We start from the raw sequence: 27,069 nt of genomic DNA on the forward strand, positions 1-27,069 counted from the left end.
CTCCGGCCGGCAGGCAGCGGGCCGGCGGGAGGGACTGCGGCGAGGCCCCGCCGGGCCGCATTCGGTTTTAGGGGCTTCCTTCTAACGCCGTGGTCGAGGGTGAATGGTGTGGCGTTGAGAGAGGGAGACAGGGAATGCGATTTGGAGGCTTGACCGATCAGGGACAGGGAGCTCAACCGAAGTCCGGCCAGAGAGAAGCGACTAGATGCTTTGCGCGCTGTCCTTCCGTTAGGCTGCTCCAGACATGGTCTTTGAAAACTGTTTGAATAATGAAAGAAAACCCGCCTGCTCCAGCTCAGTATCCTCCGCCTTTCGTCACTCAGTTCAGGCTGAGCTGCTGTAAAGTGTTAATGAATGAAGTGCTCAACCTTCTGGTTTGTACCTATGTTGCCTTTCAGCTTGTTTGTTAATGGTATCGTCCAGCGTTCAAAGGACCCGTTTTTTGCATTTACTCTTTATTTAGACCACTTCTGTATACACTCTTTTGCATATTTGCATTTGCTGATTCAGTTTTGTAGTTGTTTTCTTTTGTTATTATTTTGTACCATTTATTTCTTTGCATTCCTTTCCCAACTAATGGTAACAAGAGACAAAATTTGTTGACTGCCAGGCACTTCCTGATGCTTTTGGAGAACTCTAGGAGGCGAGATGATTATTTTCATTTGGTCGATGATGAAACTGGGGGTACTTAAGTACTTGTCCCAAGTCAGAGTGTGTAAGCAGGTGACCCAGAGTTTGCAGTTGGGCAGTCTGGGGAGCACCAGAGCCTCTGGGACCTCTTGGCTCGGTGTCACTTCTGGTTCTAGCAGAGCGCCTGATGCGGAGTATACTAAGCTCATAACTCGGTGTCGAACTGAATTTCCATAGTGCCTTGGATACCGCGTTCTTGGTCCTCACCAGAGATGGCCTCAAGATACATTTTATCTGATGCTTTATAAAGTCTTATCTTAATATGCTGTTTTCCCCTAAAACTGCTATGGGTTATTTTTTCTACACCTTTAAACTTCTATCAGTATGATATAATATATATGCAATCCAATATAATATATAATCAATCCAATTTTTGTGTAATTATTTGAATAATATGGTACTATAGCAAGATCATTGGCTTCTAAATCTACCAGGGTTTGAATCCTGCCTCTACCTCTCAATTACTGCCTCATGTTGAGCATATTATTTTACCGCTTTGAGCCCCAGTTACTCTAAGTGTAATAGGGATGACAGTATGCAGTTGCTGTGAGAAGCAGTATGTGCTTTCAGTATCCCCCTGGGCAGTAGTTTGTTTTCTGTCTCTGCTTGAATGGTCTCTTTCCCCTTTGCCCAGTGGCTGACCTCTTAATCTCTCAACATCTTATTCAGATAGGACCTCCCTGTGGTTTTTCTTGACCACTACCACTACCCCAAGACAGAATTCTTGGCACTTTCATCAGTTACCTCAGTAGATTGTATTATACGCATAGTTAATGTTTGTTGAGCTACTAAGTGCTCAACAATTCTTCTAAGCATTTTACACATGCTAACTCATTTAATCCCCTGTCAGGAAAAAATATTGTCATTTCAGAGATGAGAAAATTGAGGCAAAGAGAGAGGTTAAATCACTTCCCCCGAAGTGAACACATCTAGTACGTGGTGAGGCCGGGATTCAAACCAGGCGGGCCCTGTGTCTTAGCCACAGTCCTGTGCCGCTATAGTTGATTCTTGCTAGACTCTAAGCTCCTAGTGATGTTTACCATGTGACAGAAACTTTAATTCAGATCTCTTTCCTGCAGTGACCCTGCTAGGGAGATGTGTCTCTGTTTTACATGCAGAGTTCAGCCATTGCCCCCAACCTCACCTTATCAGTTTCTTATGCTCTGTCTCTGGCTTGATGGCTTCAGGGTTCACTCCCTTGCTGTGTTTCTCGTTCTGTTGCTTCTTGTCTTGTTTTGGCTGAAATACTGCCTTATAGCTAGTAAGCATGGATAAGAATAATGACCTAGAGGTCACAGAAAACCATAAGGTAGTTGAATTTAACTTACAGTGAAGGAATAAAGTTCTTTAAAGTGCTGGAAAGCTCCAGTAGGATTGCCTTAAAATTTCCATATATTTTCATCTAGTTCTTGATCTTTATCTAATAAACTATCTTTTCTTTCAGGACCAGGATGTAGTGTACATTTAAAAAATGCTATTCAGTTTGACTACTTTTTTTTCTTGATTATTCTGTTACAAAAGATTGTTCTGTTTGCTTTTTAGGTTTATTTTGACCAGTTGATTCTTAAGGAGGAATTTGTGGCTTGCCTTGGGAACCTAATGATCATATTTAACATGATTTCAATGGCAGAACTTGTTGAGTTAAAATTTTAGTCGAGGGGCTCCTGGTTGGCTCAGTTGGTAGAGCATGTGAGTCTTGATCTCAGGGTCATGAGTTCAAGCCCCATGTTGGGCATGGAGCCTACATTAAAAAAAATAAACTTAGTCAAGGGGCGCCTGAATGGCTCATTTGGTTAAGCATCCGACTTCAGCTCAGGTTATGATCTCGAGGTTTGTGAGTTTGAGCCCTGCATTGGGCTCTGTGCGGACAGCTTGGAGCCTGGACCCTGCTTCAGATTGTGTCTCCCTTGCTCTTTATGCCTCCCCTGCTCATGCTCTTGTCTCTCTTTGTCTCTCAAATACAAATAAATGTTAAAAAAATTAAAATTAGTTGAGAATTTTGGCATACAGTCTGTTGAGTCGTTTTGTGGCTAGGGCACGTGACTAGGCAATGTGTTTGAGTGTTGATAATTTTCATATTTACTACTAGGACTGCCTGGGGGGTGCATAAAGCAGGAAAGGTCGTCTTTCTTTCCTTAGATATAAATAAAAAGAAGGTGAAGGAAGAATAAATTGGATACATAATGTACGTACAATGTCTTGAATTTTTTAACAACTCTTTTAGTTAAAACAAGCCTCTGGGAAAAAAAGAAATACAAGCTTCTTTTTACTTTTATGTTTTAGAGATAAAGTTGAAGCAGTCAAAAATCAGATTAGGGGTATAAATTTTAAAATTTGTCATGTGTTATTTTTGATAATAAAGGAAGATGTGGATTCCTTCATGAAACAGCCTGGGAATGAGACTGCAGACACAGTACTGAAGAAGCTGGATGAGCAGTACCAGAAGTATAAGTTTATGGAGCTCAATCTTGCTCAAAAGAAAAGGAGGTAAGTGTAAAAATTTACAACAGGTTTTTTTCTTTTTGGTTAATCTTGTATGGCTTAAACTTTTTAGAAATTAAGACACAATTTACACATAATAAAATGTCCAGGGGTGCCTGCATGGCTGTCAGTTAAGTTTCCCACTCTTCATTTCAGCTCAGGTCATGATCTGGGGTTGTGAGATTGAGCCCCACTTGGGCTCTGTACTGGGCATGGAACCTGCCCAAGATTCTCTCGCTCTCCCTCTACTGCTCATGTATTATTTCTCTCTCTCTCTGTCTCTCAAAAAAAAGTCTAGATAGTGAGTGAATTTTCACAGGTGGATCCACTTCTGTAACCATTGCCGCAATCAATTTGTAGAATGCCTGTAGGAAGTTCCCTCTTGCCCCTTTCTGGCCAATCGTGCCCACTCCCAGACACGACCACTGCTCTGATTGTTTTTACCACGAATTTGTTTTGTCTGTTCTTGAACTTCATATAAATGAAAGCATGTAGTAACTACTATGTTGTGTCATGACTTTTACACTTTCTAGAAAGCTTTGAGAGTCGTCCATGGTTTTGTGTGTGTCAGTAGGTTGATTTCTTTTTATTGCTGAATCTTGTTCCATTGTATGTGTATGTACCACAGTTTTTATCTATTTTTTTTCTGTATGATATCCTATTTATTTGTTTGTTTTTTAAATTTACATCCAAGTTAGTTAGCATATACTGCAATAATGATTTCAGGAGTACATTCCAGTGATTCATCCCCTGTCTATAACAGCCAGTGTCATCCCAACAAGTGCCTTACTGCCCCGCACCCATGTAGCCCACTCCCTACCCACAACCCCTCCAGCAACCCTCTGTATTCGTTCTCTGTATGTAAGAGTCTCTTATATTTTGTCCCCCTCCTTATTTTTATATTATTCTTGCTTCCCTTCCCTTATGTTCATCTGCTTTGTATCTTAAACTCCTCATATGAATGAAGTTATATATTTGTCTTTCTCTGACTGACTAATCCATCCAATTTTTATCTATTTGCCTGAAAATGGACATTTAGGTTGTTTCTGCATTTGGTTTGAAGTCTTTGTGGGTGTGTATATTTTCTTCTCCTGGGTTATTACCTAGGGATGGAATTGCTGACTTGTATTGTAAGTATAATGATCAGTATTATGAGGAAACTGCCAAAAGTTCTCCAAGGTGACTGTGCCACATTTTACTTCCACCAACAATGTATGGGAGTTCCATTTGTTCCATATCCTTGCCTGCACTTGGTATTATTAGTCTAAAGATGGTTTTGAAAACATAGGACAGTGAATATTCAAGATCTTATTCCAGAGCACCTAGGGTCATAATGTCTTAAATCTCTAGTTCATCCTTATTTTGCTGATGAGAGATGCATAGAGGTTATGATTTCCCTGAGATTTCATAACTAATAGGCATAGGACAAATGGATCCTTGCTATCACTTATTTATTTCCCTATATTTTAATAGTAGCTTATGAAGTCACTTCACTGTAATAAGTATTTGTGAACATCTGTTATGTACATATGCCAGCATTCTTCTGTTAGTAACTACTTACAGAATTCCGACTAGGTGCCATATCCTGTTTTGGGTGAAATAAGATTCAGTATCTGTTCTCAATAGGGACACAGTCTAGTGGCATGATAGATCTGTAAATAAGAGAAGTACATAAAGTATATGAGTCAAGATAACTTTGTTGCAAAGAAATGAGTTAGCAAGGGAAAGGTGTGGTCCGGAGGGGGACAGGGAGGTTCAGCGGAAGCTTTCAAGAGGAGCATATGGCTCTGCATAATTCTGAAGGCTGGGTATGATTTCTGGAGGCAGACTAAAGCAAGGAAGGATCACCTGGTGCTGTTTATGTTAAAGTACAAAGGTTTATTTATATATATATTTTCTCATCTGATTTTGATGACAGGGTAATTTGAACACGGGCTGGGTATTAAATGAGATGAAAAGTCATTGACATGAACAAATAGAGACTGTTAACAGAAAAAGGCAGGATAGAAAACACTGTGAATGGTACGCTCTCATTTTGGGAAAAATGTGTTATGTACACAAATATTTGGAAGTACACTAATGGTGTATTAACAGTGGTAATACACCACTTTGGACGGTGGGAGTATGGCATTTTTAGAAATTTGGTTATCTGTATTGTTAAATTTCTACAGTATTCATATACTGCTTTTTTAAAGTTTATTTTTGAGAGAGATAATGTGAGTGAGGGAAGGGCAGAGAGAGAGAGGGAGAGAGAGAGAATCCCAAGTAGGATCTGTGCTGTCAGTGTGGAGTCCAATGCAGGGCTCATTCCCATGACTCTGGGATCATGACCTGAGCTGAAACCAAGAGTCGGATGATTAACTGACTGAGCTACCCAGGCGCTCCTCACATACTGATTTTGTAATAACAGTTTATTTTCATTTTAAAAAGAAGAATAAAGCCATTGGATTTCAAGTTACCCACAGAGAGGTTATAGATAGAGAAGAAAATGGGCTTCAGGATCAAGCCCTGGGAGAGAGGAGGAAATTTGTGTATCAACGTTATATTGCTAAGTCTAGTACTGTGGTATGGTAGGAAACTCACTCCAGATTTATACACGCTCTAGGTCTGAAGGTGAAGGATAAAAATTGCAGTGTGCATCTGCAGTGTTCCTAATTAGGTATATTTGGGGTATATCCCAAATATCGGTTAACAAAACAGACAGTCCCTGCCCTTGGACAGGTTGTAGTCTAATGCAGTGTAGATAGTAAATACACAATTTAATAAAATTAATGTTTATTGTGCACCTAATATGTGCTTGGCATCATCCTAAATACTTAGGATATATCAGTGAACAAAACAGAATTTGTGTCCTCATGAAGCTGACATTCTAGCCAGAAAACAGAACTAGATTATACAGGAGGTTAGAAGGTGATAAATGCAAAGGAAGTAAAAAATGGAGTAAGAGGGTATGTGTGTGTGTGTATATGTATATATACACACGAACATTTTTTGAGGATTTTTGACCGCTTGAAAAAAACTCGCAGATGAACCGCATAGCCTTGAAATACTGGAAAAACGAATAAGAAAACATTAGGTACATTATACAGTCTATAATACATATAAAATGTAACATATAAAGTATATGAATATTGACTTTTCATGTTATCAGTAAGGCTTCCAGTCAACAGTAGGCTATTAGTGGTTAAGTTTTGGGGGGAGTAAAAGTTATATGTGGATTTTTTTTAATAATATGTGTTTTTCTAAGTTTATTTATTTATTTTGAGAGAAAGAAAAGGAGCATAAGCAGGGGAGGGGCAGAGAGAAGGAGAGACAGAATACCAAGCAGGCTCTGTGCTGTCAGTACAGAAGACTGACTTGGGGAGCTCAGTCCCATGAACCATGAGATCATGACCTGAGCCGGAATCAAGAGTCAGATGCTTAACCAACTGAGCCCCCTAGGCACCCTTATACATGGATTTTTGACTGCATGGGAGATCCGGTGTACTAACCCCTGCATTGTCAATGGTCAACTGTATACTGGATACTGATCCTTTTAAGTTGGGTGAGAGATTTTCTTTCTTTTGTAATTTGTCTTTTTTCTTATGGTTTCTTTTGATGGATAGCTCTTAATTTAAATGTTTTCAGTTAAAATTTCTCTTAATATTTTTTTTGTCTCTTTTAAGAAATCCTACCTTTATATTTTGTGTTTCAAGAGACAAACTTCTATGTTTTCTTCGAAAAGTTTTAAAATGTTGCTTTTCACATTCAACTTCTTAACCTAGAAATTTATATTTATGTATGGTGTGTGGTAGGCTTTCAATTTCTTTTTTTTTAGTGGATATACTGTGGACATACTATTTGGCTTGGCACTATTTAATTTTAACGTAATCCAGTTTAACAATCTTTTTCCTTACTAGTCAGTGCTTTTTGGTATCTCGTTTAAGAAATACTTTCCTATCCCAAGTTCATGAAGATATCCTCTTCATGTTTTATTCTCTAAGTTTTATTGTTTTATCTTTTCACGCTTAGATCTTTAATCCATGGGTTATTCATAAGTATGTTGCTAAATTTTGAAGCAGTTGTGAAACTTTCTCTCATAGTTCTTTGTCCTCTTTGTCTTCTCAAATGCTATAAGTTGATAGCTGCATCTGTATGCTTAATCGTATTCAGGGTTTTTGCACTTTTTTGATAACACTGCTTCAAAGGTCTGCACACTGGTTTTGCATTAAGAGGTGGATAGGATTTAGTTGTCTCTTCTTATGATGCTTCGTGCCTTGATCCATTCATTGTGAGTTGCAAAATGATGTTCAGTTATCTTTTAATTTGTTAATAAGCTGGTTTACTTCTATGAAGAGAAACATCACCTGCCTATTGCTTGCTGAAAGTAGCTGCAGGAGATCAGCTCACTTCCCAGTTCCTTCCTGGGGGGGGCGGGGCAGCTCTCTGGGCTGTTAACAGGTGGGAAGGCTGGTCTGCCATTTGAACCTGAAACAGTTTTTATCCCTTTTTAAAACCTTTTTAGTCTATATAATCAAGCACATGCAAATTTGAGAACTTTATGTCTTGGTGAATTTAACCCTATATAAAATAGCGCTTATTGTTTTCAAGTCTCTTTTGTTGGATACTTAGAGCTGTTCCAGCTTTCTTTCGGCTAACATTTTCTTGATGCATCTCTTCCATTCCCTGTACTGTCTACCTATGTGTTATTTATATTTAAGGGTGTTCCATGGAAACAACATAAGGTTCTTGTTTTAAACCTAGCTTGTCTTTTTAGATAAACTAATTTTTCTTTTTGGATACTTTTGAGATTGTCATCTCTTTTGTTGTAACTCACTGGAATTTATGTGTGTGTGGCTATCTTTTGCCTTTCTTACCTGGCTGTATGTCTGCTTCCTGGAAGTACAGATGGCTGTGTGGTTTGCCTTTATCCATAGAGGATTTTGCATTTGCGGGGTGCTGGTTCTATACAAGCCTGTTGAGCTCCCCCGCTCAGCTGCTGGGTGGGGGGCGGAGGGCAGGCATAGGTTTGCAGCCCATCAAGGCACCTGACCCGCCTTCTGATGCTTCCTTTTCTCTAGGTCTCACTGCTCGACCCAAAGCCTTTTCCAGTTTTTTACCCTTTAATTTTTTTTCTGGAACTTCCTCACCTCTGTGATATCAGCTATACAGCAAAAACAATTTTTTTGTGCATGATCAAGTTGTTTTGCAGCATGGCTCTGTAGTTTGCACACTGTCCTCTTTCATATGCTCTAAATCTTTGCAGCCTATCATTTGTCTTTAACTTCACCTTCAGCTGTATAAAAGTTCTTTAGTATGTCATAATTCTCTTGTGATAATCTCCTAACATCAGAATCATATGCCTTTTATTGTTCTTTAACTGGAAATTTTGTGGTATTTTTTGCGTTTTTTTCCGTTAATTTTTTTCTCCTGGGATTTTGTTAATATAGATGTTGCTTCTAATTCTGCCTTCCATTTCTGTAGGATTTCCTCTCTTCTGCTGACTTTGGTAATTTGTCTTTTGATGATTAGATGGATGTCCATGAGTTCCTTATTTCAGCCATTACATTTTTATACCTAGTTGATCTGGTTGGTTCTTCTTAGAGCTACTTGTTTCTTCTTCATATTACCAATATCCTTTTTTTCTTTTTCTCTCTGAGGTATTTAAAAATACTTACTGATAATCTGATCTTTTAGTATTTCATTTTGATTCATCTGATGGATATTGTTGATTCTATTGTCTTTATTGTGGTTGTGTTTATCAGATTATCATTTCGTTTCCCCATCACCTCACATTCCCTCCAGGATATCAGTTACATTGGCCAGTCATGGAATAATGTGGAGGTGAGAGTAATTTAAGCCCCTTCTGGTGAGCAGTGGTAGGAAGAATGCTGTTGGTGCTATGGTCTAGGGCACCACCATTGGACAAACGTTCCTTTTCCCCAACCAGGTGGCTTGGTCTCTGAGGATTCATTTTGTTCCTCTGCCCTTGGCTGTCTTTGCAGTCATCACTCCTAGGAGTAGGAGTGGGGGGAGGGGCCGGCTGGGGACCAGTATTTGTCTTCTCAGTTCCTCAGCCTGACCCCTCTGCTTCTTGGTCAATTCTGTTTTTCCACCCCGTAGTGGTGATGGGGTAGGTAAGGTGGTTCACCCAGAGCAATTTAGAGAGAGGAGAAAACACCTAGAAAGTTCTCGTTTAGCTGTACTCCCCTTTTGCAGATTTGGTTTGCTTCCCTACTAAGCCTCCATCTCCCTTCTCACTCCCCTGCCCATTCATAGAACCTAGAGATTTCTATTGTTTGTATAATTACAATAACCTAGAACTGACCCAAGTGTCCATTGGCAGAAGAGTAGATAAAGTTGTGCTGTACTCAGAATTGAATGTTACACAGCTGAAAATGAATGAACAAGTCTTAGGAACCTAGTTGAGTTAAAAAAGCAAACCCAAGAAAAATGCATACAACATGAGATTGTCTTAAGCCAAGAAACATGCAACGAATATATTATTTGGGGATATACATAGATGTGAAGAAACTCTTGAGAAAGAGAAAAGGGGTCTGTAAGCATATAGTTCAGGAGAGCTGCTGTCTCTTGGTATGGAGCAGAGTGGGGAGGGGTGTACTGCTTGCACATGCTCAGCAGCCTTGGTGATGAGGTTCCTAAGTTGCCTGCGGTTGCAGCTGATTGATTTATAGATGCTCCATAATTTATGTATTATGTGTAACACGTATACATACAAAAATATATCCTAGAAATCATTGACATGACCAAGAAGTCTTTATCTGAACATTCTTCCTATGTTGTATATGTATCATATTTTGTAAATACAGCTTTTTAGCATTTACCTATATCAACACAAAATACAAAAGTAACCAAATTGGAAGATCTACAACAGCCATGTTGAATTTATAAAGAGTTCACAGATCATTAGCCTTCAAACTAAGTAAAAGATATGAATGCCAACTATGTGTTTCTAGATTATTTACTGGTCAGAAAGCAATCTACACATTCAGTGCACTCCCTATCAAAATGATACCAGCATTCTTCACAGAGCTAGAACAAACAATCCTAAAATTTGTATGGAACCAGAAAAGACCCCGAATGGCCAAAGTAATGTTGACAAAGAAAAACAAAGCGGGAGGCATCACCATCTCGGACTTCAAGCTGTATTACAAAACTGTAGTCATCAAGACAGTATGGTATTGGGGCACCTGGGTGGCTCAGTCGGTTAAGCATTTGACTTCCGCTCAGGTCATGATCTCACTGTCTGGGTTCAAGCCCTGCGTCGGACTCTGTTCTGACAGCTTAGAGCCTGGAGCCTGCTTCCAATTCTGTGTCTCCCCCTCTTTCTCTGCCCTTCTTCTGCTTGTACTCTGCCTCTCTCAAAAAATGAATAACCGTTAAAAAATTTTTTAAAAAGGCAGCATGGTATTGATACTTTTTAAAAATTTTTTATGTCTTTTATTCATTTTTGAGAGACAGAGACAGTGTGAGCAGGGGAGGGTCAGAGAGAGAGGGAGACACAGAATCTGAAGCAGACTCCAGGTTCTGAGCTGTCAGCACAGGGCCTGACGCGAGGCTTGAACCCACCAACTGTGAGATCATGACCTGAGCCAAAGCCGGATGCTTAACCAACTGAGCCACCCAGGCGCCCCATGATACTTTCTTTTTAAGTGGCAAGCTCTCCTGTCACACTTCTTGCCAGGTCAGTAGCACAGGATAGAATAAGGTTTGCCCTGCTGCTCTTCACACGTGCTGTGACTTCCTTTATATGATGCAATATGTATATTTTCTTTATCGAATTTTCATTTAAATTCCCGTGTAGTTAACATACAGTGTGTTACATTAGTTTCAGGTGTACAGTACAGTGAATCAACACTTCTATAATAAGTACATTTTCATCATCATGTTTAAATTTTGTTTACATACCAATCTCCAATCATATTTAGATAAATGTATTCTGAGAGAACCACAGCTTTGGTTTTGTGTCCTTAGTTTGTTTTGTTACGGATACCATTGTGATTTGACAGGGACCCCAGAACTGGTTTGCACATTTTTCCATGCAAAACCTTTTTTTGCCTTGGGCAGCTTCTAGTCATCACAGAAAAGAGCTCAACCTCAGTGTCAGCAAAGTAAAAAATGCTTCATTCTTCCTTTTAAGTAACTTTGGGTGTGTTCAGCATATTTTTATCTCTTATTTTCTTGTCAGTGATGGTGATGTCGCTTGGGAATCAGTTGCTAGTAGTTTTGTTTTTTAACATTAATTTTTAATAGATGTTCATCATTTTTATGGCACTTTTATCTCCGTAGCGCAGTTGAGCAGAAGGTACAGGGATTTCCCATACACTCTGTGCCTCCCCAGACATGCAGAGTGTCCCCCATTATCAACAGCTCAACAGCCCCCACCAGAGTGGGACATTGATGACAATCAAGGGGCTGTTGGCTGCCTCAGTCGGTAGAGCATGTGGCTTTTGCTCTCGGGGTTGAGTTCAAGTCCCACATTTGGCATAGAGCCTACTTAAAAACTAAATGAATGATGAAGCAATATATAATAATGATGTATTATTATTAACTAAAGTCCCTACTTTACCTTAGGGTTCACTGTTACATTGTATTTCTGTGGGTTTTGACAAGTGGATGATTTTAGCAGTCCTCAAAAAGATATCAATAGAAAGTGCAAAGCTAGTAAGACTGTGTCCTAGGGTTTTTCTTGCTGCAAAACACTAAGTCAACCTTTTTCTTATTCACAGGCTGAAAGGTCAGATTCCTGAAATTAAGCAGACATTAGAAATTCTAAAATACATGCAGAAGAAGAAAGTAAGTGCATTTTTGTTTATAAATGTGAGTGAACCAGAACGCTTCAGCAGAAGTTCATTTTCCTTGACTCCTTGGTCACGACGGGTATTTCAACATGCTGGTAGATCCAGTGTGCGTTCTTGAGTCTTGTGTGCATGTCCAGTGTGCGTCTGTGGGAAATGTGGCTCTGTGGCTTTTTCCCCAAGTCAGCTTTAATTTTGGGGCCTACACATCTTGGATTATTTTACTTATATGGAGTATTTATAAAACTTAAATGCAATTTGAAATTATTTTCTTAAAAAAATTTTTTTTAATGTTTATTTTTGAGAGAGAGAGAGAGAGCTAGCACAAGCAGGGGCAGGGGCAGAGAGAGAGGGAGACACAGAATCTGAAGCAGGCTCCAGGCTCTGAGCTGTCAGCACAGAGCCCGGCGTGGGCCTCAAACCCACAAACTGAGACTGCGGCCTGAAGCGATGTTGGACGCTTAACCGACTGAGCCACCCAGGTGCCCCGGAATTATTTTTGATACAAAAAGAAAATGTCTTATTTTGGGGTAGCAGCATCTAAGGGTTTTTGTTGTTGTTGTTCTCACTAAGAATAAGGAGAGAGTCTAAGACTTAACAGACCTGCAAAGAATCCTAGAAATTATGTTTTGAGTTCTCATTTCACAGTTGAAGAGACCATTACAGAGAGGTTACACTTGACCAGTGTCACATAGCTGGTTATTGGCAGAACAGGATTTGAGAATCTGCTGAGTCTTAATCCCATATTGATTAGAGGCTGTAAAGATTAAGTTTTATAAGCATATTATATTTAATAGATAATGTGTATATATATGATTTATTACTTGACTGATAGGATAATTGTATTTCTAATACATTATTGTATGTGGTGAATTTTTTAAAATATAATTTATTGTCAAATTAGCTGACCTACAGTGTAGACCGTGTGCTCTTGGCTTTGGGAGTAGATTCCCGTGATTCATTGCTTCCATACAACTCCCGGTGTTCATCCTAAGAAGTGCCCTTCTCAATGCCCAGCACCCATTTTCCCACCCTCCCAACCTCCTTCCATCAACCCTCAGCTTGTTCTCTGTATTCAAGAGTCTTTTATGGTTTGTCTCCTCTATTTGTAGCTATTTTTTCCCCTTCCCTTCCCCCATGATCTTCTGTTAAGTTTCTCAAGATCCACATATGAGTGAAAACATAGGATATGTCTTTCTCTAACTGACCTATTTCATGTAGCGTAATACCCTCCAGTTCCATCCACATTGTTGCAAATGGCAGGATTTCATTCTTTCTCATTGCCAAGTAGTATTCCACTGTATCTATAAACCTTATGTGGTGAAATTTGTAAGAAACTTCAGAAAACTGGTTGGTTGGGCATGAAGCACTCATGAAGTTATAATTGCTAACTCTTGCATAGTGCTTACTTTGTGGAAGGCACTATTGTGTGTGTGTGTCTGGGTCTGGGTCTATGTAAAGTCTGCCTACCATAGCCTTCAGAGGTGTAGGGACAATTTTCCTAACTTTACAGACCGGGAACCAGAGACACAGAGAGGTCAAGTGAAGTGCTCGATTTCCAGAGGTCATAAGTAGCTGACCCAGAATCCATGCCCCACATGCCCAGCTGTCTGGCTCCAGTGTTTATTCCTGTTACCGCTACACTTAATTGCCGTGAGGTTACTGTTTTCAGTGACGTAGGTTCAGATCTGTGATCATGGATCCTTTATAACCTTTTTATTAAACTGACCTATTTACAACACTGTCTTTTTTTTTTTTTTTTTTTTTGAAGGACTCCACCGGTTCCCTGGAGACTAGATTCTTACTGGCGGACAACCTGTATTGCAAAGCTTCAGTTCCTCCTACCGATAAAGTGTGTCTGTGGCTGGGGGTAAGTGACCAAATGGCCACAGCTTTCTGGGCTGACATCTGTAAACCGGCATGGGTTTCCCAGCACAGGAGTGCTGGTGGAGCCGGGTAAGGTGCCCAGCCCTCTTTGACCTTGGAAGGGACAGAGGTGGACTTCCAGGGGTCTGTACCAGGAACCAACTGGGATTAGGGGATGGTGAGCTGCATAAGACACCCTCCCAATCAAGGCAGAGCTGCCCAAAGCCCCCACCCCTTCCACTAATGCTGTATCGTTTAAATGTAGCCGATGGAAGAGCAGTAGAAGTAAAATAGAAGGGACTGTTGAGCCTCTGATAAATGTTTCTTCCCCGTAAGAGTTTATTAGTTCTGGAAAGATGTCTCTCAAGTTAAGGGAGGAATGATTATTACAAAATCCTTGAAAATGGAGTCCAATTTTTATTTTATTTTTTTATAATAGTTTGTTGTCAAGTTGGTTTCCAGTGCTTCTCCCCACAAGTGCCCTCCTCCATGACCATCATCCTCTTCCCCCCCGGCCCCTTCCCCTTCAGCCCTCGGTTTGTTTTCAGTATTTAGTAGTCGCTCGTGGTTTGTGTCCCTTTCTCTCCCCCACATACTTCAATTTTCAATTATTTCACAGGCCTTGTCTGGGATTTTTCCCATCTTACTCCTCTTAGTCCTCTGACCAGTCAGCCAGGCTGTTCCTGACGGGCCAGCTAGCTGTCCACAGGTCTTGTTACCCCAGGCAAGTTCCCATACAAAGTAGCAAGCTATGTGTACAGCTTCAAAGTGTAGAGATTTTCTGAAAAAGAAACAGTAGTAAGAGACAGGAATGTGATTGGGGTCTGGGATTTAAGAGACATGTATTTGCCATTGAATTTTTTTTGTCCAATCTGAATTTTTATACAGCTTTCTAACTACTGCAGATTGGGTTATACAGTCAGTAAGTATTTATGTAGCACCTACTTTGTGCCAGACACATTCATGTTGTCTGTCTCATTTAATCCTTACAACCATCCTTTGAGTAATTTTTAAATTCCATTTGGCAGACGAGGGAAGTGGTAGAAGACATGCCCAGTGGTAACTCAGGTGATGGGAGGAGTTCAGTGCTGGAAAAGGTTCGGTTCCCCGCCTCCAGCATGCTCACACCTCTGAGTGTTGGCAGGAACACCAGAGCTTCAGAAATCAATATGGTCACTTTGTCTTTGCTCTTAGCATCCATTGGAAGTAGGAAATGGGCAATAGGGGCTCCTGGGTGGTTCAGTCCATTGAGCGTCCAACTTCAGCTCAGGTCATGATCTCGCCGTTCATGAGTTCAAGCCCAGGCTTGAGCTCTAGCTGACAGGCCAGAGCCTGGAGCCTGCTTCAGATTCTGTGTGTGTGTGTGTGTGTGTGTGTGTGTGTCTCTCTCTCTCTCTCTCTCTCTCTGTCTCTCTCAAAAATAAATAAAAAATTTAAAAATATTTCAAAAAGAAAAAAGAAAGGGGACAGTAAAACTTGTCATTACTGGATCAAATTACATAATATATATATGTATTTGAAAACTTTTAAATTACTGTATCCTTAAGCTCAGAAAAACTATTTAAATTGACTTAAATGTGGGGCACCTGAGTGGCAGTTAAGCATCCAAGTCTTCATTTCTACTCACCTCATGATCTCACAGTTTATAAGATCGAGCCCTGAGTTGGGCTCTGTGCTGACAGTGTGGTGCCTGCTTGGGATTCTCTCTCTCTACCCCTCACCCCCCCTTTCTCTTTCTCTCTCGCTCTCGCTCTCTTCCTCCTCTTCCCCCCTCCTCTCTCTCCTTCTCTCTCCTTCTCTCCTTCTCTCTCTCTCTCTCCCTCTCCCTCAAACTAAAGTAACTGTAAAAAAATAGATTCAAATGTATCATTTACTGTTATCATGGAGGTTGAAGAAAGATGGAATTTAATGTATGAACATTGGTTTTTCTCTTAATTCTCCTGTTTACTTACTATGTTAGCGTAAGCAACTTGAACTCTTTGAGCCCACATTTTCTTCGCTGTAAAGAAGGTAACTTGACTGACAAGGGTTGTTATGGGGAAGAGATGATACAATGTATGTAAACATATTCTCCAACCCAGGGATCAATACACTTTGTGTAAAAGGTCAGAGAGTAAATATTTTGGTTCTGCAGACCACAGGGTCTCTGTCACAAGGATCCAGCTCTGCCACTGCGGTGTGAATGCGTAAGTGAATGGAGAATATCTGGATGCCCAGAAAACTTCTAAGAAAAGGCAGCTAGATTTGGCCTAGCCCCTGCTGGCCCTGAGACACTGTGTGAATATTCAGTAATTGTGACTTTCTCTCTCCAGGCTAATGTGATGCTTGAGTATGATATTGATGAAGCCCAGGCATTGTTGGAAAAGAATTTATCGACTGCTACGAAGAATCTTGATTCTCTTGAGGAAGACCTCGACTTCCTTCGAGATCAGTTTACTACCACAGAAGTCAGTATCCTTTCTTTAACTAAAAGCCAAGGGAGGAAAGGAGGATGATTTTCAACACTCTGATTTGCATTACTTTAATGAGAAGAATATCCTTATTCCTGGGCTAATTTGAAGTTGCAGATTTTATGAGAGCGATAACATATTTGGAACTAATACTTAAGTAAGTTTGTAGGTAGGTTCATCTCAACCTGAGGTGTGAAGGTTTTAGAAACCGCAAAATGCACGAACGCTTTTCTTTCAAATATTTTCTCAAGATACCTTCATAGCTAGTTGAATAGTCCGATCCGCTAGCACTTCTTAAGGGTCCCCGGGCGCCGCAGCCGTGCTACATTGTACGGGGCACTGGACGGTGAGGAGCGCAGACAGAGCGGCGGGGTCTTGCTGCCTTAGAGCTGCCACAGCGTCATTTCACAGCAGGACGTAAGTTCATTTCACGTGCGCAACGCCAAGGCAATGCGGAGTTAGGGAAAGAGAGCTGAGCTGGAAGTCATGCAAAGAAGACTTGGGGAAGTTAGAGTTGGGTTGGTTTTGAAAGGCAGGAAGGGGTTCGGATGAGCAGAGGCGGAGGCAGGTGTTCTGCTTAGGGCGGGGCAGCGACGTTGAAACCCAGCTCTCTGCCTCTCCTTCCGACTTCTCTCTCCTGGCTCCTGTTGCGGGCACTGGGCCCACACGCTCCCCAAGACGGACACATGGGAGTTGCCCTCCACTCCTCTTTCATCCCCAAGAGCCAAACACTCACCAGATTCTTGTCAGATTGCCCTTGTCAGCCTCTCTGTCCACTCTTGCATTTCGGCCTTCCAGAACCTAGACTAAGTAGTTTTATGGTCTTTCTCCCATCTCTCCTTCACATGGTCTCCAGTATGAAGTTACTGAGTCATGCATCCTATCTTTATTCGACTGGTTGGGGTAGAGAACTTCTGTGGTTCCTTGTTGTACGGAAGGTGTGCACAGAGGCCCCGAGTGCAGTGCCCGTACTGTCCCACTTCGTGCCACTGACCTCTTCCTGTCCCCGCCTTCCCTCAGCGTGCCTGGGCTCCAAGTAGTCCCCATCGATCCTCCTCACTGCCCCCCTCAGTACGCCACGCCCTTTATGTTTCTGAGTTACTCTTTGTTTTCCTTCCTAGTTCAGCTCAAGTATCAGATCGTTTGTGAACATTTTCAAATCCTCAGGGTGTTTTACTATTTCTCTGCTTACTTAGCGCTTCGCACTTAGTACTTGGTTTTCTGTGCCAGATCGGGGGCACTTCAGGCATGGAGCTGTGCTTGCTCTTTTCTCCATGGCACGCGGCATTCAGCAGGCGCTGGTGCTTGGCCGAGGGAAGGCAGGTGTGGGGGAGGCCTGGAGCAGGGGCTGGCGTGGGGCCCGTGATGTGGAGACGTTCAGGGAGATAGCTGTAAAACTTGTAGAAGATAATATTGGAGAAAATCTAGATGACCTGAGGTACTCTGATAACTTTTGGATACAACACCAAAGGCGTGACCCATGAAAGAAGTCACTGATGGGTGAGGACCTACACAGGGTGGTGCTTGTAGAAAGGAAAGTAAATTGAGTGAATGTCCTATTAAACAAAAGGGAGAAGAAATGAAATCATTGATAATTGTACTAATTTCACTATTGCCTGTAAGGATACGGTGTGAAGTCTGTGAGGTCTCATGGATGAGGAGCTCTCCTAAAAACTGTTGACAGTGGCAGGCACGTGTTTGGTCAACTCTGATACCCAAGTTGACGCCATATGCTAAATGGTTAATTGATTTGAGGCCTTGACTTTGTATTGGTGGAATTTAGTTCGAGTATTTTCTTAGTAAATGATATTCTAGCCAGGCGGCTTACAATACTAGTTGTTACCGGTATTTTGCAGGCACGGTTTCTGTCTTTTATTCAGTATGTGAGTAAATACTTACTTAGTTATTGCATATGTTATCTTTAGAATTGCATTTGCATTTTCTTTGACAATTCTTGCAGATATGGCCAGGGTTTATAATTGGGATGTAAAAAGAAGAAACAAAGATGATTCTACCAAGAACAAAGCATAACGCTGGCAATTAAAAATGTGGTTCAGTTTCCCAAACATGTTATTTTAAGTATCCTAAAGTTTATCCCTAAAGGTTGACAATACTTTGATTTTTTTAAACGGTAAGAACGCTAGTTAAAACTTTAAAAAAATATATAAACATTTTATTATAAAAACAAAATTAGTTTAAGTATTTTATGAAATTAGCAGTATTTTAATTTTTTTAATTTCCAACAAAGTAAATGCTACTTAACATCATTTTTTTTTTTTTTGCTGCTCATAAAGTCTTAGGTGGAATGGCTGAAAACTGTAGAAGCTGAATTCTGGATAGTGTAGCACAGTTTACTTTTTCTTTATTGGCTGCTGTGACTCTTGCTTGATGCAGTTAAACCAGTTTAGAGGTAGGAAAACCACTTAGTTTAAATATTTCCAAACTTGTTTTCTTTAGTACATGTGGGGCTTGATGCTCTCTGTTGCTGTTATTTGTCTTATATAATAGATTTTCATGGAGTGCTGCTTAGCCGCTAGCTCTGTATCATAATGCTGTGTGGACTTTTCAGGAACTGGTCATTGGCCTTCCTAACCAGTAAGTGAGAGCTATGGAGACGCTGCTGCTTCCGCTGTGGAAGTACACAGGTCTCTGCCATGCCGACAGGAGGGAGACCTTGGCTAACCTGAAACAACAAAATGCTCTAGCCTCTCAAAACTCTTGGCTGAGGCAATTTGGTGTTTCTTAACAGTTCTCCAAAGCAGCTGAACAAGAGTATTAAGATAAATATAAATCTGCAGTGGTTGAAAAGATTTGTGAGCTTTTTTATTCATGATAAGCCCTCCTGGGAAGAGTAGAAAATCCCTGTGGAAAGCGGTTGGAACAGCGGCTAACACCGGGTGGAGAGATTTGGGAGGAACACAGATGTACTATATTCCATCCCCGTGTAGCACAGCATATACTCGCATACCGTTTTGTAGTTGTGTTTCATGATATTAAAACATTGAAGTTAAAACTGTGGCACGGCACTTTTTTTTCACATGATTCTTTCTAAAGTTAATGTGTCTTTTCACATGTTTGTAAAGCACATTTACTTCCACATAAAACGAGTATGTCCCAAGAACTTATGTTTATAGAAATAACACAGAATCCCTCTGGAAGGAATACAGATCAAACAATTGAGGAGTTAAATCTGAAAGATACCCAAGTTCTTGAGTCAGGTTTTCTTCCACAATTTTATATTCCCATATCTTAGTTTTTGAGCTTTGAGAACATCTTGAGATGTTTTAAGTGCTACGTTTTCCCAAACCTAATTATGGTAAGTATATTGTCCCAAACTGCCCTTGTTAATATTAGGACAGGAATGATTTGCTCGGTTAAAGTCCATGAAAGTTGAACTGAATATGAAGAATACAGCTTTTTAGAGATAGGAATTAAAGCAAAAATTAAGTTAATTCAAACAAATATATATATAAACACTCAGTATGTGTCAGGGACGGTATTAGGGTTTGTTAATAAAAGAAAAATATTTAAATCTTGCCTCTGCCAAATCATTTCTCTTATATGGGTTTACAGTTTCAGAATAACGTAATCATCCTGATTTGACATGATGTTTTCAAGCTTAATATTAGTATAGTATACCCAGAGAGGATATGAGCAAAAGATTGACTACAAAACTTGATCGTGAATAATAAGTATGTTGGTAATGAAACTAATAACTGAACTATTTTTCCATTCAGATCCTCATTTGAGAAAATTTAGAAAATGGGAAAAAGAAGTTCGATTTGTAGTCCCCTTAACATTTTTGTGCCTTCCATTTCTTTTTTATCCATAAGTTTTTAAAAACATAATATAAATAATTTTGTCTTTATAATTTTTATCCTTTGTCGCTTACCATGTAATTTGCTTATTGGTAGTGGTATTATATTAACATCACTTTACTAGTTCCACAGTAGTATACAAATGGGTGAACTCTAGTAAACTGTGATACACATTTACACATCCGGGTGGGTTTTTTTTCCATTATAGTAACAATTCAGTAGTTTACATTTTGACATAAGGCTTTTTTCTTGTATTTAGGATTTTTCCTGAGACTTGCCAAAAACGGAACTAAGGAGTAAGATGGTAGCGCTTTTACTTGTAGGGTTAACTGAGAGTAGTTTTGTCAGAAAGCACACTTCGTCATTTGCAAGCACCGCCCCCACCCCTGCCCTTCTCTGGCGTATGGGTATTGACCGGCCTTATCTGGGGCCACATCGCCAGAATGAGACTCACAGCCGGTTCCCAGGTGAGTCTCTTCCTTCTGTACCACAATGCCTCGCTCCTTTATTTCACAGTAACTAACAGCTAAGTTTGGTAGAAATGTTAACTGAAATCCAGAACCTTAATGAATAATGCTCTCCTCTCTCTGCTGTTCTCTGCCCTAAACCTCAGTGGTACCTTTAAGTCTTGAACCGTTTCTTAAAGAGTTGTCTCAGTTGGTTCTAATCGTGTCCCGTTTTGCTAGCCTTGCCTGTGCCTGTTCAGTTCTTATGTGGAATTCAGTTGTGTCTGAAAACACTGGCTGAGGCACGTGCGACACCTGTCATAGCCCAAGCCCTGGACACCAGCATACTCTGAAGGACACGAGACAGTAAGACACCACGCCAGGCGGTGGCTTTGGGCACACTTCTGTGGGAAAAATTTTTTTGTGTGTGTGTGTGTGTTTATTTTTGAGGCAGGGAGGGGCTGAGACAGAGGGAGACACAGAATCCGAAGCAGGCTCCAGGCTCCGAGCTGTCAGCACAGAGCCCGATGTGTGGCTCGAACCCACGAACTGTGAGGTCATGACCTGAGTTGAAGTCAGATGCTTGACTGACTGGGCCACCCAGGTACCCCAGTTCTATAGGAATTCTTCAGCAGCCCCCACAGACTGCCCAGATAGGTTGCAGGAGACACCGTGGCTTAGAAGCCCCAAGGGGACCACTGCATCTTAGATCAGTCCCCTCTGCGTAACATCCGCAGGTCCTGGCCAGGGCCGGGGCCCAGTAACAGGAGGTACACTGTCCTCAGGGAGCCTGAGCTGTAACTCCTCGCGGTTGCTCACGTCCACTGCCAGCCCGCTCAGCCTGGACACAAGGTGCCGGCCAGGGCATTTTACCAGAAGCAGGCTCGCCTGCTCACACAGCTGCTGGTGCACTTGCATCAGCTTTCCGGGGGGAACTGGGCTAGAAAGCTAATCGGAGGTCAGTTCCCCACCTCGAAGGAGAAAGGGGGGTTGAATACCTCTTGCTCATAGCCCATTGGATCTTGCCTAATTATGGCCCAGTTTTTGATAGTGGCTTACTTCCTTTATAAGGCCCCTGCCTGACAACCGCCTCTGCAAACAAGGTGATAAAAGGTTCAGATCATTTAAAGGGCCAGATGGAAGCATATCTGTCTGGATTAGGTGAAAGGAAGACTTCAAGTAGCTTCCAAAGTTGTGCAATTATATGATGGATCAGAGAGGTTTCTTTTCTCCTTGGCCCAAAACCAAGCAATGCCATAAATTTAGCAAAACTCTTTAGGAAACCGTTACAAAGTAACTTCTTGTCTTGTGGCCCAAACTACTTGATAACTTTTTATTTTTACCCCTTTTATTTTGAAATGTTATAAGAACAATCAGCATCAGGATTGATGTGCCTGCTAATTAACCATGTTTTCTATATAGTAATACTGATCTGTGTTCTGGGAGAGTACTGCTTACGTGACTAATGGGAGAGGGGACTTTGAGACTTGAAGCGTTTGAACTTGATAAATGTGCACACAGCTGCTTATCTTGTTGAGTTACTGGAAGATGGTCCAGAATTCTGCATGCACATGAAAGCAGGTGTATCTTGACGTGCCTGGGTGGCTCAGTCGGTTAAGTGTCCGACTTCGGCTCAGGTCATGATCTCACAGTTTGTGGGTTCGAGCCCCGCATCGGGCTCTGTGCTGACAGCTAGCTCAGAGCCTGGAGCCTGTGTCTCCCTCTCTCTGCCCTTCCCCTGCTCATACTTTGTCTCTCTCTGTCTCAAATAAACATTAAAAAAAGGGAAAGCAAGTGTATCTAAGCACTTTGTTTATAAAGGATCATACTTCTTGGTCATGGTTTTCAAATAGTTTTATGTTTGGTTGGTTGTATGACAGCTATTTGCCTTTCAGGGTTACTTTATTTGGAGGTAGGCCGTGACCAAACAAGAAATTTCTTCTAGATCTTTTAGCTGCTTGAGTAAACCCATCTAAGTCTGAATTGGCTTATGTTCCCTGATCAAACCTGGATTTTAGAGTGTAAAAAATACAAAACTTAAAAAGCAAAGGTTAGCAGGTAACCGTCTCTTCTTTTCATCAGTACACTCCAGGTGACAACAGAAACACCGTTGGCTACTTCAGCCCATGTTTGGATTAGATTGGGCAGTAATTTCTTCTCAGTCCAGAGGGATCTTAAGAGTTAAACTTTAATTCACTGTAGATCATTACTTTTCAACTCTACTCTAGCTACTGGTTGTACTACCGGAGCAAAGTAACAATTCTAGCTTTTCGGTATTATTTGGTGTTTGTTTAAAAAGAGAGAAGGTGGGGGGCACGGAATACATGTTATCCCAGGGAGGGGGTGGTCAGGTTCCAAGACAATAAGGATGACCCTGGAGGACAAAAGTCAGGAGGCCGGTCAGGGGCAGGTGGAGGCAGGCAAGGTGGGAACTAAGCCTGGAGCCCCTTGCTTTCTTACCCGCTAGGGAGCGGGTATCCTACCTCCCTTCTTGGCCCTCTTCCTGGACCCTCCCATAGGTAAATGTTGGCTGTACCAGGAACTCCTGAAAGTAGATGGGGTCCAAACTGGTTGTGGGAGAAATCCAGATATAGTACCTGTAAGGAAAAGTGCTCAACTATGTTAGTAACCAAGGAAGGGGGCATTTACAAAGTATATTATAGTAATACTGCTTGGCGGGGAGGCCTGGGTGGCTCCGTCAGTTGAGCGTCTGACTTCATCTCAGGTCATGATCGCCCAGTTCACGAGTTGGAGCCCCACATCGGGCTCTCTGGGCTCGCTGCTGTCAGCAGAGTCCGCTTTAGGTCCTCTGTCCCCTTCTCCCTCTGCCCCTCTCCCTGCTCACACTCTCAAAAATAAACATTAAAGAAAATACAGCTTGGAGGGGCTTTTAAAAGGTCAGAGTGCCTTTATATAGCTCCAATTTTTCATGTGTGACTGCATAAGCCATGAAACAAAATCAACATTATTACTGAATAATGGCAAATAAGTACCAAAATTTAAGTACTTAAAAGTGGAGGAATACACTGGAATACTGAACATTGGTTATGGTAGTCACTCTCCATATCTGTATCCTTCTGCCCTCTTAGTTCCACCCCAGAAAATATTTCTATGAAATTGTAATTAATATAAGTAAAGTATCTCAGAGTAACATACTTTAAAAAATGTTTTTGAACACTTTAAATGACATGGCAAGGGATATTTTAGAGAATCAAATTTTAGGCCTTCTAGTAGAGTAAAAACTCTCCTTTGGTAACGTCTTTTGGTGTTTGATGTTTCTCAGTTTTCAGTTCCAAAGAATCCAGTCACCAGGGCCTTTTCAGTAGGAATTCAAATTACTGGTTCCTTAAATTAATTTTTCTTTCTACTTTCATATATTTAATACAGGATCCTGTTACATTGGTAAAGGGTACCATTTATGATAAAATGAAACCTTTGTGAACATTTATCTGGTAAATAGCATTGTGTCAAAATATATAAAGTGTTAGAAATTCAAGAAAAAAACGGATCAAAACATTAATACACCAATAGTCAGAGGCACATCCTCCAGGCCACATTTTGTGATCATAACTCGTTTAAGTTAGGAATTAATAATACTTTAAAATAATCTAAAACATTTCAAAATTAAATACTATGAAATAATGTTCGGGTCAAAAAAATCAAACCTAGAATTACAGGTTATTTAGGCCTTAATGCAGTGAGAACACTAGTAAGCCTGAAAATGGAATTCAGATGAAAATATGAGCCCAAAGAATAAACCACCAAATGTCCAACGACTGATTTTTGCTGCCTCCATCAGTAAGGGTCAAGGATGATCTGTCTCTCAGGGTAAGACTCTTTTCTCTCCTGCCTCCTTATCTCCCCTCCAATCAGCTTGTCTGGCTCCGAGAGCATTCCTTCGCCACTTGTTCCCACAGTCACACCTGAAACCTTGTCATTACCAATCACTGCCACCCCTTCCTAATCTCAGTCACTATCCATTCTTTCCCAGTTTGCTCGGGATTTCTGGCTGAAGCACAGGAAAGGGGGAGGAACTTGGGAAAGTGACCCCAGTGAACCCAAGGGCCTGGGTTCTTTTGTGTTCCTAATTAGCATACCAAATAGCAGAACAAAAGGATAGACTCCTGCCCGGTTTCTGGATTGGGTACTGTGTTGTGCACGCCCACAGCAACGATCTCAGTGGCTCAGCAAAAGCTTTGAAAACTGAACCGGTATGAGAATGACAGCTCACAGAGGACAGGTTGGATCGTGTGACCTGAACTTACCCAGAGAAATCGTCAGCTAAAACAAAATTGTCAACGTTCTCTGTAGAATTTAAACAAAACCCAGAGTTGCATAATATTAAAAATGTTCAGAATACAATTAAAAATTACTTGACATATGGAGAACGAGAGAAATACATGAAAAAAGTATACGTTTATGTAGATAACATGAAAGGTTAATAAATTAGAATGCCGAATAAGCAAAAGTGATAAAACCAAGAACTGGTTCTTTAAAATCCTGATAAAAATAGACAGCCTCTAACAACTCTGAATTATAAAGACAAAAACATAAACAAAGCATTACAAATGAGGGCGAGGTGTCTAAGCGCCAATCCAGAGATTTTAAATTTATACTAAGTACGACAACTGTATGCCAATACATTTGACAATTTAAATGGAATGGATACCTTTCAAGGAAAATATAGTTACCAAAATTCACTCACTAGGATGTACGCCGTGTGCCGCTAGGGTAGTCACTCCCAGTCCCTGTGCCCTGTGGCCACTACAGGCCGGGATGGCTCTGGAATCCAGTCAGATAGGTAAGTCTCCAGCCAAGCCCACCTCACAGGAGGGAAGCATATCCTATTCCGGGGAAGGACAGTGGATATATGTGAGCAACAAAATCATGTCTCCAGTGGTTTACAGCTGAATCTAACCATAACTCTCAAATAAAATGAAAGGATTGCTAAAGATCAATAATCTCTTCCGAAAAAAAAAGCCTGCAAGAAGAATAAAGGAAGAAAGGTTGAAAAAAGAAAAGGGAAGGAAAAAAAGAAGAAAGAAAGAAAAATAAATGCTGGACCCAAAAGCTTTTATGGATGAATTCTATCAGCGTTTCCAGCAGCAGACCACCCTGTTATTTAAGTGCTCTAGGATATAGAAAAAGAAGACATATATTTTCAACCATGAGGCCAGAATGACCATGGTGCCACCAGCTGACAGAAAACACAGAAGATCAACATTTCCAATGAACACTTAGTCCTTCAGTTATTTTGTCCGATCAGTTGAGGAGATGCTGTATGAAATGGCCTCCCAGTGGAAACCCCCAATATATACTAGTGTTGTCCTACAGAATGCCGTTTTGCTTTGTTTAATCCACAATTTTCCAGATTGTTCTTTGACCATAGATCGCCGTCCACTCCATTCCTCTAAATCTCTGTGGAATTTTTGGAAATACTCATATGAACCAATCTCAAACATGAATATAGATGCAAAGATCCTAATAAAATATTAGTAAATTGAAACTGTTTTAAAAATATACCATGAACAAATACAGTTTATTCAAAGGATGTAAAGAAACATGGGCAAACAAACAGACTTACTGTCGCAATGGGTAAAAGAAAGACATTTGAAGAACTCCACATACATTCTTTGTAAAAAGCAAAAAAATCAAAAAGAAACCCACCATTCTGCTGGGTGATGTACGCAGGGGCTGTGGGCATCAGCACTCGGTGAGTCCAGGAGAGGCAAGGCCACACCCACGGCCACGTGGGCAGGACTGCACAGCTGAGGAGGTCTCAGGAGAAAATGAGAATGCCTAAAACTTGTTTGGGCCCGTTCACGAGGCAGGTGTGGATCAGCCTGAGAATCTGGGTGGGGTTAGGGCGAGGGTCATGGGTTGGGGTCAAGGCCAGGCTTGAGATCAGGGTCAGGGTCTGGGATCAGGGCCAGGATTTGGGTTAGGTTTCAGCATAATGGGCTTTCTTTCCCCTCCTCCATCTCTCTGGGCCTGCAGGCTAGACAGAACCCACCCAGGGTCACACATGCCTCAGAGGCTGAGCTGGACCGTTTGTTTTCTGCCCCTCAGTCCGAGGCTGTCACAGAAAAAAAGCAAAATGTCCACCTGGTCACTGACTTTCAGATCCAACTCCACCCCAGTCAGGGGTTATGGAGGGCCTCAGAGGTTATACAGGGTGCTTCCACCCTCCCACCTGGGAAGGGGGCAGCCGGCCCTACCCTGCCAGGGCTACCTCAGGTTCTAGCACAGCTGCCACCCACAGGGCACTCAGTAGACACGTGTGGGTTGATACAGAACTGGCAGTAGTGCCCTACCAGCCCCCATGTACAGCCTTCTTGAGGGCCTGCGAGGCCCTCCCAGTGCTGGCTGCACCCTTCATCCTATTTGAGTGATCAGCAGTGAGCAGTCAAGAGACAGGACAGACCTTGGCCTCCAACCATCCAGGCAGGCATCTGTGGTCCTCCAGCTCAGGCCAGGCAGGGTCTTGACAACCCCCATTACCAATTACTGAGCTGACTGT

General features: G+C 41.3%; 1 protein-coding gene across 1 annotated transcript in view; it reads left to right on the forward strand.

Annotated features, from left to right (window-relative positions):
- VBP1 (VHL binding protein 1) overlaps window positions 1–18,468 on the forward strand; it is a 19,193-nt gene extending 725 nt beyond the window's left edge. Inside the window, exons 2-6 of the mRNA XM_029930884.1 lie at window positions 3,053–3,177; window positions 11,901–11,967; window positions 13,741–13,839; window positions 16,148–16,286; window positions 18,246–18,468. Coding sequence (XP_029786744.1) covers window positions 3,053–3,177; window positions 11,901–11,967; window positions 13,741–13,839; window positions 16,148–16,286; window positions 18,246–18,316 — 501 coding nt within the window. The 3' untranslated portion in view covers window positions 18,317–18,468. The remainder of the gene's footprint in view (window positions 1–3,052; window positions 3,178–11,900; window positions 11,968–13,740; window positions 13,840–16,147; window positions 16,287–18,245) is intronic.
- The last annotated feature ends 8,601 nt before the right edge of the window (window positions 18,469–27,069 follow it).

This window comes from Suricata suricatta, chromosome X (genome assembly GCF_006229205.1).
Source record: "Suricata suricatta isolate VVHF042 chromosome X, meerkat_22Aug2017_6uvM2_HiC, whole genome shotgun sequence".
Classification (NCBI taxonomy): Eukaryota; Metazoa; Chordata; class Mammalia; order Carnivora; family Herpestidae; genus Suricata; species Suricata suricatta.